General features: G+C 30.0%; 1 protein-coding gene across 1 annotated transcript; it reads left to right on the top strand.

Annotated features, from left to right (window-relative positions):
• Positions 1–11765: 11765 nt before the first annotated feature.
• LOC129312112 (uncharacterized) lies at positions 11766–12859 on the top strand. The gene has a single exon (XM_054954703.1). It carries the CDS (start codon positions 11940–11942, stop codon positions 12624–12626), a length of 687 nt encoding a protein of 228 aa, XP_054810678.1. The 5' UTR covers positions 11766–11939; the 3' UTR covers positions 12627–12859.
• Positions 12860–12896: the final 37 nt, after the last annotated feature.

The following is a 12896-nucleotide window of genomic DNA, read 5'->3' as shown; positions in this document are numbered from 1 at the left end:
AATATATAAAACATAAATTTATAGTGATTCATATTATATTAATTATTCGTATGTTAAAGACAAATTATTCAATTTACTCCTTTGAATGCGATGATCGTGGGGAAAGCATGTCTTGGACTCATGCAATGATGAAATAACGGCTTTTTGATTGGAATATATCGAGAATGAAAAAGTAACATTGCGGGATTCTTAGCACAGTAAATCCAAAGGAGCTTTAGGAACCTTGCTGCGGGGTTCAGAGTTAGTAATAACTGCTAAATATATTCTTTTAATTTTACTTACTATTATTTTGTTCTTTCTTGAATAGTGAAAGCTTAATTTTGTTATGAAGAACAACGTAACGTAATCTAAAGGAGTTTTGCTTTATATAGATTTATATTCTTTAACATAAAGATAAAATATTGGAGAAACGATGGATAAATCAAAGCTATATATATATATATATATATATAATATTAAGATATCTGAGAAAGTGATGAGTAGTTGAATTTAATTTCTTGTTGGCAAAAAAAAAGTTAAATTTAATTTTATTAATAAATAATAGATTTGAATTCAATGAGTGATATAAATTCACTCATTTAATGAGATTTTAATTATCGTCATTAAATTTTATCAATATTTAAAAATTATTAAAATATACATCATTTTTCAAAAATTTAAAATAACATTTACAGTTAGAAAGTTGCGCTCCTCTCTTATGTCATCTTATCTAAAGATTTGATAGCTAGTGTGTGGCAGCATATAACAAAATTTTTAACAGTTGTTCAATTAAATTGAACCCTTGTTATGTTATGCGGAACATGCACTCATTAAATAGGTGACTTTAAACCATCTACTAAATCCAAAATCCTAATTATAATGCTTTCTAACTAAAAGAGTTGTGTTTAAGCATTGTTATGGGATTTTCTTATATCCCTTTTATGCCCCATGAAGTCCTAAATATAAAAGATACAGGTGAGAAGTTTGCTTTTGATCACAAATGTAAAACCTCAATTTTTTTTGTTTTCAACGTTTATATGCTCACCAAACTCTGCCTTTAACTCGGTTTGCAGTACTTCGGTCGAGACTCGAGTCGTATTATTGTTCTAGTATAGCATGACTCGTGAGGCAGAGACCTCCAAGTCAGATGCCAAGAAACAAATATTTTGATTTCGTTAAATATCGCGTCACAAGCATAGCCTACATTTTATTCCAGATTTTTCTGTTCCTAATACATGTCATCACTGTATTGAGCATGCCTCCCTATTAACGTGGCTGCTCTTGTATTCAGTGTTCACTATTCAAGGAGGAAAATAATATAATATTCTTTCTTTCATCCTTTTAGCAATGTCGTCTCATCACGATCGAGGAAACCACAAACATCATCTTTCATCATAACATATTCCACACGTTCGCTGTGCTCGTGGGCGTATGAGAGGAATTTCCTATGGACCGTTTGCTTGTTGGAAAAGAAATGAATGAAATAAATTAAAGAAATAAACATAAAAATAAAATGATCAACATGTGAGGAAAGATAAGTCAACCATGTTTATGAGGAAGAGAGATAATTTAATTTATAAAATAAAAAATTGTTATTCATGAGGTTTGTGATAGGTATGCAATGTGATATTGAGTTTTATCAAACTTAACATAAAAAGTTAGGAAACATAATTTTTAATTCATTCAATTCTAAATTAGGAATAAATTAGCTCACTAGCCAAAAAAAATCTTGTATTCAGAAAATATGAACTAAATTTTTAAAAAATTTAAAAATATGACCAGTTGATATTAATATATAAAAATTTTATTATTAATATATAAGAAGTTTATTATCAAAATTTTGAAATTTACAAGAGGCTTATCAATGATATACTAGGTATATCATTGACAAATATAATAAATCGATTATAATACAAAATATAATAAATATTAAATTATTTATTTAATTGATCCTATAATATAAGTTGTATCGAAAAAACCTCTTCTTATTTCTTCTTATTATTTCTAGTAACCAAACGAGTCATATGTCATTTCCAAAACGTAAAAGAGACCTAGACTCTTGGGCTCAATGCCCATTGACCTTTCTAAATGGTTTATCATGTTTCGAAGGCTACTTTGTACGGCTCTGAAACTCTGGGCCAGAGTGGCCCATGTGTGGTTGTGGGGAGAGATCAGTCTATTTATAAAACATTGAATTCGGAACTACACCGAGGTGATTGTATTTGTGTGCTTTTTTATCAATATCAATATATCATTAATGTTTAAATAATATAAAATCTATAGATCACTCAACTCAAAACTCTGTATAAAGCACAAGGCCCAAGGTCTAATTAGATGCACTCGCTTGAGAATAAGAGGGGATATTAGTCCAAGAAAATAGAAAGACGGGAACGCTATGTTTGGTTGATTCCTGTAAATGCGATGACAATGAATGCTACCCATTTAGAATTTTAATTGATGTCAATTCCATCTTCACCCTTCAATTAATTTCTTGTATACTTTTTTAGACAATGAATTTAAATGCAAAACAATCATATTACCTTGATTGCAAATACCAAAAGAAAAAAGGAATTCACTCCAAGGTCCGCCATAACAATTATAATTACTCCAAAATCCCACCAATTACACAAATGCTTATGAAATCCTAAAGCACTTGAACGTTTTTCCCACACAACGTGACCATGTGGCTGGATCTCGTCCTTCATCACGGCCCCGATCTTCTCTTCATCAAGTTTTCCTTTCTCTGTTGAATTCTCAAACGTCGCTATAGCACCCGAATCTCTCACGGGGCTTCTGCGCTGTCTCATAAAGGCCTGAGAAAAGCTCTCCTTCGGCCACAGCAGAGGATCTTTTCTCAGAAGGAGGAGGGTTTGAAGGAGAAGAAGAAGATATTGTGTGAAATTTTGTAAGCAAATATTATTAATTAAATCACATGCCAACGAAGCCCAGAGAAAAGTAGTGATTTTGGAGTGATTTTTCCAAGAAAATTAATACTCTCTGTTTGCTAGTCACCCCGAGCTACATACAAGCTCAGCAAATTGCTAGGAAGGGGATGCCACAATCCCTCCAAGGTTTTGCCATTAAGCCAATAATACTCTTTCTTAATATAGGCAAATTATCATATAAGAATGGCTACTATGCTCTAGAATAGAAATGTCATTTTCTAAAGTAGACTTCATAAATTAACAATTATTTCGTAGAAGAAAACTCCAAGCTGAATAATGAGTATGCTATAAGAAATATCAACTTTAATTTGCTTTTTTTATTATTAACAACTACCAGTTAGAAATTAACAACTCTTTTTAACATAATCAATTTTAAAATTTGAGTCATTATCCATGAGAAACCTACAATTAAACATAATAACATGCATATTATAAGAAATAACAATTTTTTTCAATTATTAATAACTACAAGTTCAAAATCAACATCTACTTTTTGCACATCAATTTCAAAATTTGACTCTCTAGTAACCAATATCCATGACAAACCGGTGCTAATAGTAGACGGATATATATATATATATATATAAGAATGGTATGGTAATTTCACATTTAGATTTATTATGAGAAAAGTTTCATGGAATTGCAATATATTAACTCATTTGATGAGAATTAGATTGTTAATACCAAATTTCAGTGGTAATTATTTATCCTTCTCCCTCAAATTTAACCAAAGGATGCTCTTGGCCAAAAAAAATAGAGGAAAGACAACATAGACAACATAGAGTTAAGAACACGAGTGGATCTAGTTTGAGTTAGGACAATGGTTCAGCATTATTGACTGCGACCTTTGTCTCTGTTTCTGCAATAATGACGATGGACAAGCCACTATTCATCATTAAGTGATTAGATCAAACATTCACAACTACTACTTCTACCTTACAAACTAATATCTTCAGCATTCCAGACTTGGAGAAAATATTTTCTTAATAATTGAGGGCTGCCCCCGTCACTTATGACATCAAAGATTGATCATACTATACTCTTTTAATCTAGGCATTTTCATAAATATTATGATGCTTATCAAATATGAAAAAATAGGAAAGATGACATGCGAAAGACCACTAAAATAGAATATTTCCATATAAGTTTCACCAAATGAAATGATTTTATATATTAGAGTTTTTAGGTCATTTCCCAACATTAATTTTGCTTATCAAATTGCCATGTTGTCCATAATTTAAAATTACACTAGAATTAAATGATAGGTTCCGTGCAAACATTGACAACTTTCATTATGACAAATGACAATTGCAAATTTAGCAATAAAACCTTTCAAATAACTTGAATTCAAGTGTTATGGATCAATAACAAGTTCAGTATGATAAGTAACAACTTTTATTACAATCAGTGATAACAACAATCCCATCCGTGACAAATACTTTTCAAAAATTCAACTTTTGGGTTTCAATAATTTCATCATTATAGTAAAATTTATTAAAGAGGAATGACACATAAGACTAAGGAAAAAATTAATCATTACAGTGAACCATCAAATTTTAAAATTACAAAGAATTATATAATTTAAACATAACTTAGTTCCAAATGGTGAAAGAAGAGCTGTACTAAAACGTGGAAGGTCATCTGCAAATATAAGAAGATCAATTACAAATGAGTTATAGATTTCAAAAGTTTAAGCAATCTTAAAAATTCACGTGCAGATATTGAAAGTTCATTAATTTGTTTTAAATTAAACTTTAAGAATTTATAAAACTTCCACAGTTTACAAATGATTTGCAACTAATCTTCATCTATTTACAACTAAACTTTCAATATTTACAGTTGAGCTTCCAGAGTTTGCAACTAAATTATGTGTGTCAATTATATATAAGGGCATTTTCAGCTAAGCTTCCTCAATTTGCAGCTCATCTTCTACCGTTTGCAACTAAGACAAAGTTATGTATCAATAACGTACAAGTTTAGGCCAAAAAAAAAATGACGTCCAAGTATTTTTGTCTATTTTCTTTTTTTATTACTTTGATATCACTACTAAAAAAAATCACTTTTTACGTCTTTTTTAACATCAGTTAAACAAAAATTGTTGTAAAAAAAATGCAGTGGCAACTTTGTAAATAAGGCAAAGAGTTTTAATATCAATTATATGAATAACCGACGTTAAAAGTATATTTCACATTGGTTATTCAAATAACCGACATTAAAAAGCTTAAAAAATAAAAAAAGGGAGGAAATTTGAACATTTTTAATGTTGATTTTCATAGAATCGACTTTGAAAAGAGAAACAACATCGGTTTCAAAAAAATTGACGTTGTTTCTCTTTAAATTTATTTCTTTGTATCTCCATTCGCTACTTGAATAGCCATTTTTTTCTCTTTCTCTCTCTTCTCAAGTTCTCTCTTGCTGAATTCATCCAGCGTTCAAAGCTTTGACCTTTGCCTATTTTTGTCTCCAAGAAGCTCTATTCACCATCCGTCAATGTTTGCTGGCCATCTCATTTCACCATTCGAAATCCATCAAGCTCCATTACTGTTAATCTTCATCTTTAGAGCAAATCCATCGTTACCGTCTCTTGTGTATGGATTCAAGTGAGATCTTTGATTTTGAATCTCCATTTGCTTTCTTCCTTCTTCCCTCTTCTCCTAGGTGGATCTTCTTCATATGCTTTTTTTTTTTTAGTGAATAGTTGCTCCTTCCTTCTCCTCATTGTTGGGTGTTATTTTAAGTGGATTCTTTGAGTTATATTTTCTTCTTCAGTAGATTCCAAGTAAATCCATTGTTATTTTTTATTTTTTATTGATTTATGAAAATTATAGTAGCTGGATTTAAATTATTATCTTTACATTTTTATTTTTATTCTTTGTAATTTTTTTTATTTTTCTTTTTTTGATATGTTGTTTATGTTAAGGGAAGAAATTGAAATTCACTTTTTTGTTGTGATTTTGATAAAGTGAAATTTATCCTTTATCGGAAGAATTAAATTTATTATAATAAATTTTTTTATGTAATTTTGATAGTTAAAGTTTTAGAATTATTATGTTTTCAATAAATATTTTTATTGTTATTGGATAGAATTTTTTAATTATTAAATTTTTTTGATGTCCTATTTTAAAGAAAATATTTATATTTTAAGTTCTAGATGTTAAAAAAAATCAATTAAAATTTTTTAAAAGTTAATTTTTTTAAAAAATTTTATTAATTTTTGTAAACTTTTCACATTGATTAATTATATAACTGATATAAAAAGTAATTTTTGACATCAGTTAAATAATTAATATTAAAAGTCTATTTTTTACTTTTTATTTTTTTTAATAAATGACATTAAAAGTTTAAAATAATTGTTATTAAAAGTCTTTCTTACAGTTATGGATCCTTCTTTGTAATTTTAATCATTTATAATCATTTTAAATATTCACTTTGAAACTTTTGTGTCATTATGCTGTTTATTAATTATATAAAAGTTAATTTTGATACTATTGATACAAATTCTTTTTTCAATGTCTGAAAACTAATTGTTATTCCTTAAACCAAAAAAGCAGCTGCTGCTGCAAGCGCAACCGTGTGCGGTTGAAATCATTTTCACATCATTATTCGTGCGCCATCGGTAAATTATTGTGAGAATGATAATTAATTTTTTTTAAATTAAATTTTTGTAAAAATAAATTACTGTTTTGTAAACATGAAAATGGTTTTGAATAAATGTTGGGAGAAGGGCCTCTTCAAAGTGAAATTTTTTTTGTGATTGTGTGGAACCCATTAATCTTATCATTGAAGGGCGTGGTCTCAATTACCATATTTCATGGACATTGCTGAACAAGCCGTCATTTCTCCTCAAGGTCAAGGATGGCCAATTTATTTTTAACCATGTTTATAGGAACAATAATAAGAAAAAAAACTGATTACTTAACTAGCTATTCTTCTACTATAAAGGAAAATGTTTGCCTCTTTAATCATCCTCCTCCTACTAGCTCAAAGGAGGAAGACGGTGAAAGAGGATGGACATGTTTTTTGTTTTAAGTTTAGTTTGTACTTTATTCTGTTGTGGTTATTGTATTTCAGTATTCATTCCAAAAAAAAAAATGATTTGGTTTGATAAAGACAATTTTCATTAAGTGTTTTATGTTTATATATGATGCTAAAATTATTTTTAGGAGCACTGGTGGGTAGGGCAATATCCCCCAATATAATTTTTTTCAGAAATAAAATTATTCTTTTGTTAGAAATCAATCTTTTTAGTTATCTCTTGACTTAAAATAGTTGTGGAGCACAAATACATTAACAATAAAGCATTCTAATTTATTTTGTCACCGTTTTACCACTAAAATTGAGCACAATTTTTGTCACTATCATTGCACTTTCAACTCCTTTGACTCATATTAAATGATTAAAATGAGTCAAAATATCTTATTATCACTGTATGTGGGTCCTATAACTATTCTATATAAGTAGATAACTGAAAACATGGCAAGTCTCTTATGGAAGGGCGATTTTATTCCTAAAAAAATTATTTAAAGAGATATTGCCCTAGCCTTTCATGCATGGTGCCCAGTATTCCTTAAAAAAAATTTAGAAAAAAAATAATTTTAACCCTTTATATATATAGGAGGATCGGCTTGATCAAGAAATTAGACTAAAAAATGTTAATTGTCGACTATGAATGTTAAGGCTCAGATAAACTTCGAAATTATTTTTAAGGACCTTGCCCCAACCCTCCTTTTCAAATGTCAGGTATTCTGAAAATGAGTTTTAAATTTGAGAGTGACACTTATATTTTTTTTTATTTTATTATTTGATATCTTGAAAAACTTAGAGTATTATCATATTATGATTAGATTAATCCAACCATTGTTGTGGGGGACCATTGTTAGAAACAGTGGCCTTATAGATACCTTAGAAATGTTTTTGATATTTTATTTAATATGACTCCATATTCTAGGACCAGCTCAAGGTACTTTGAAATTAAATTAAATATTAAATTTAAAAGTGATCTTGGGATAATTTTAATAAAGGATCTCTGCAAAGGTTTGCTTTCAAATCAGGATTAATAGAACCTAAAAATATATTGCAAGGCTAAGGGATTGAATTAAAAATATGTTTTGATAGGAAATATGCTAAAATGCCCTTCATTTTTAATAACAAATTAGGATTTTAATGAGTATATTTCATATTTTAATAAGTCAACGAGATTAAAGGTGAGATGGTTATTCTTGTGTAAATAAAATCAAAACATACATATATAATCACAGAATTTATCATGTCCTTTAAGCATTATTTGAGGGTAATTTAGATTGTAAATTACCAAAAAAAGAATATTTAAATTAATTAATTACTAATATTGAATAATCTCTTCTACCAAAAAAATTATGGGAATTTTTTCACTCTGCAAAAAGTTAAACTCATTAATCATATTATTAATTATTTTTATTTTCTTTTAAATTAATATCAAAACTTGGTGATAAAAAAAATTAGTATCAAAGGGTCTCATTGTTTGACAGGGAGAACGATAACAAAGTCAGAATTTATGATAGCCAAATTCTTGATAAAATTTTTCTAAAAAATAAATTTCAAATTGAGAATTATATTTATAATTTACATGTTTTATTTTCACTTAAAATTTCTGAATTTATAATAATTTGAATCAATATTTATAATTAATTTTTAAGTAAATAAGTAAATTATTTCTTAAACTGTAGGTCAAATAATACTATAAACTTTGAATTTATTTATTGTACAACTTATTTTTTTAATTTTTGAAAATGGTGCAATTTGTCCTTTGTAATTAATAAAAATTAATTTTGACTATTAATTGATTAGAAAATGAGAGAAAATGACCAAAAATTACAATAGAGGATCCAAATTTTACATATAAGAACCCAAAAAATTATAGAGAAAAACAAAACATTTTTTGATCTTTTTTTGTCATTTTTGATGTCTTGTTTCATCATTTTCTAATCAATTAATAGTTAAAGATAATTTTCGTTAATGGTAAGGGCCATGTTACACTATTTTTTAAAGTTGAAAAAATAATTTACATAATAAATAAGTTCAAGATCTATGATATCACTGGATTTAAAGTAAAGTTGGTAATTCAGGAGGGTTAGATTTGTTTCAGGTTTGGATTAATTTGGGCCGAGCTTATTCAGATTAGGCTCGAGATATCATACCTTTTTAAAAAGCTCATATAATTAAGCCCGATCTTAACTTTTTTTCAGTCAGATTCAGACTTATTCGATTGGACTTAAAGTATTTTATCCTTTTAAAAAAAACTCATATAATCAAGCTAATTCCAACCTTTTTTGAATAGGTTTGGATTGACCTATCAGGCTTGACTTGAATTATCGGATCTAATTTAAAGTTAAGAAGGTAATTTGCCTATTTATCTTTAATTTTTTAAAAAAATTTATCAAAAATATAATTCTGGAATTTTAATATCACTCGCCCAGCTGTCGCATCAGATTGCACATAAGAAAAAGGGATTAGGGGTCTATGAAAAAAGCCAGCGAAGGATGCGTCCACATGAAGACGGGCGTGTGAATTGGTACAATACAACCCCGCCTCTTTCAAATAATCGACCAAGGAAAAGAAGGCCAAGGACGGACCCACGATTTTATAAGTGTGTGCGCACATCGCGCTCACACGAGAGTCTGTGGCGACAGATGTACCGCCTCACGTGAAAAGCCACATCTAATCTCATCACCCTTCACGCAAATCCCAACTCCATCAATCTACTATTATCCCGGTTTTGAGCTTCCCTTTAATATTTGAGCTTTCACGCATTCTAAGATATGTGATTTTTTTGTGCTTAATATTACTACTTCCTACATTTTAGTCTCTATTTTAAACTATAAAATATTTTTAAAAAATATTTAACACTTTTTTAATAAAAATAATGTTTTTAATATAAAAATAATTTTCTAATAATACTTTTAATATTATCTTTTTAATGTATTTTCTCTTTTTTGATTTTTTTTAACCAATAAAATATTAAATGAAAGATATTTTTAAAGATTTATATTTTTATTTTAAAAAATAAATTTATAAAGTATATTTAATGAGCTTTTATTAATATGTGTGATGTTATTTAAAAATATCTTACAATTTAAGATGAAAATAGTATATTATAAGACACATTTAACTATTTTATCAAAACTAAAAAGAAGTGATTGAATTATTAATTCTATTAAAAAAAGAATAAACTTTTAATTTTATCCATATCGAAATAAAAAAATTTAAATTTGCATTACATTATCTCTCATATTTAGTAAGTTTAAATAGTGGGTAATATTAAAAAAATATAATTAATATCTCATCATGTGCATTATATTAATAAAACAATCTCTTTTAAAAGATGCCTTATAATAATTAAGCACGATGGGGAGTATTTGTTTTATTTTATTTTTTTAGTCAAATTGTTTTATTTTTATCACTTTTTTCTCTTTATATATATATATATATATATAATTATCTGATTGAATTAAATCCGAATTTTGTCGGTTCTAATTATGAGGTAACTTTTTTAAAGTCATTTCTACGTTTCAAACGTATCTGAATCCGACATTTTGCACTTAAACAATTATAATCTCTCCTTCACTAGGACCTATGAATATTGGTTATTAAAGGTAACAGTCAAATAATATTTAGCTTCGCAAGTTCAGCTACATTTCCTTGCCGGGTTTGGTAATGCTTGCTAGCTAGCTGCAAACAAAGTACGATTTCTTCTGAAGGGTTCAACGTAACAGAATCGTGTAGTGGTAGTTGTACTTGGGTTATAGAGTTGAATCATTCATAACCCACCTTCACAGTGTTCTAAAGTCTCTTATTCATTCTTGTGATAATTTGTTCCACCTTCTTGTTTGTTATCATGCAATAACAATATTCTGTAAATATATAATTTCTTTCTTAGTATTTTGTGCGAGCCTTTTGTATTTGCATCAAACTCAAGATAATTATTTAAAGATATACCCCAATAATCAACGACATTAAGCTCGTGCAATTTCATATTTATGCCCTTAAATTAAGGCAACGTCTTCCAATTCGAGTTTTATATATGAAAAATAATTTCCATTGCCCATCGACAAAGTTTTATTCGATGTCATATTATCAATGAATCTCCTCAAAACTAGTTGATATTACTGTTTAAAAAAAGACGCCGCCCCATTGTACTGTTTAAAAAATGATGCCCTCTAGTTAATTGCTATATTTTAAGAAATTATTTTTTTTTTCAAAATGATATTAAGCAGCAGGCTTGAATCGAAATACTTGAACCTTTTTTGACCACATAAAAAAAGAATGCAATGGTTGAAAGAACTAAGCAGACGTGGCATAGCACAGACGTGGAGGCCCCTTATCTTTAGAAAGCCCTCGGTTCAATTATTTAGCCCTGACCGGTTTTTTCTTGCCCGTCTAAATTCACTTGAAAAAGAGCAAGGAGGAGTGGGTACATAATACATTCACATATTTGTTTACATGAATTTTAATTAATAAATTGCACAAAAATTTAAAAACATAAAAACATTTTCGATTTTAAATGATGCTAAGAATTTGCACAGAACAATTAAAATCTGAAAAAAGGATTTACAAAATGTTCATTTACATGACTTATCTTTTTATTTTTAATCTGAATTAATTCAGATGGTATTACTAATATTTTTCAAAAAAAAAAAAAACGAGGGAGGATGGTAAATAAGACAAAGAGGTTGGGCAGAAGTGTATATAAAATTTGGACAGAATTACAAATTTAAAAATTGTACTGTGACTCTGTGAGACATTATTGATGAAGGGGTGCATTATGGCTGAGAAAAAAGGAGCAAGAAAACATTCAGCTGGAGTTGCTATAAATAAGAGCAGGGATTCAGGGCAGAAGGGCTCTTGAGTTGTCTGGAGCTTGGAGTACTCTGTTGTGTTGGGCGTGAGCCTAATAAGACACACTCTCCCACTCTCACTCTCACACACTGCCAATCTCACCTTTCCCTCACTTGCCGTTTCAAAATTCCATTCTCTCCCATGGATTCTTTCAACCTCTTCTCCGCCATCACCAAAACCCTTCGCATTCTCGAGCTCTGCCTCGCCCTCCTCCTCCTCTCCTGGCTCCTCCCTCGCCTCCCTTCCGCTCTCTCCTTCCTCCGCCGTTTCTCTCTCTTCATCGCCAGCCCTCCCTTCGTCTTCTTCCTCTCCAACGCCATCATCGCTGCTCTCCTCGCCAAATCCCGCCGATTCTCCCACCACGACGCCGTTTCCTACGCCCATCCTCAAATCTGCCTCGACTTCCCCAACGACGGCTCGCATCGTACAGCTCCTGCACCCGAAGCCGATCCTCTGTTGCCTGTCGCCGAGGGGGAGGTGGTGTATCAGGACAAAGAGATTGTCTCCGAGACGAATTCCACAGATCGTACCTTTCAGAAAAAAGCTGACATCCACGCCAGTAAGGATACGGTTTCAGAAGCAGGACTGGATTCTGATTTTCCCAAGGTTTATCGGAGGACTCAGTCGGAAAAGTTGAAGGAGGAGAGTCCGGAGCAGATGCAACAGAAACTCCGGCGATTGGAGACGGAGAATCGGAGGCAAAGCATGTATCCTCAAGATAAGCTGAGCAATGAGGAGTTCCAGCGCACGATTGAGGCGTTCATTGCGAAGCAAATGAGATTCCTGAGGGAAGAATCCCTGGCCATTGTTATTCAGAACCAGAGCTAAATAGTTCGCTGATCAGTTAGTGATAGAAACTAGAAACTGAAAATGAGAATGGGAAGTTCAAAATCTGGATATCTAGTGTACTTGCTTTCCCTTTTCCTTTAGCTCTCTTGCTGGGGTAAGACAGACAATTACTCCTTGGTCTTAATGCCTTCCACCTATTCCCACTGCATCGTACAGTGTTAATTTTCTCGATCTTATTGAATACCGAAATTAAATATAAATAATTCTATTCATTTTCTGCATTCTGTTCGTGAAACGATATCTTCATCC

This window comes from Prosopis cineraria, unplaced genomic scaffold, assembly GCF_029017545.1.
Source record: "Prosopis cineraria cultivar Desert tree isolate PC_DT_omini unplaced genomic scaffold, ASM2901754v1 PC5, whole genome shotgun sequence".
NCBI lineage: Eukaryota > Viridiplantae > Streptophyta > Magnoliopsida > Fabales > Fabaceae > Prosopis > Prosopis cineraria.
This window is presented reverse-complemented; position numbering and strand designations above follow the sequence as displayed.

Bases quoted from the DNA above. Each gene is read 5' to 3' on its own strand.
- LOC129312112 (XM_054954703.1), top strand. From the start codon at position 11,940: ATGGATTCTTTCAACCTCTTCTCCGCCATCACCAAAACCCTTCGCATT.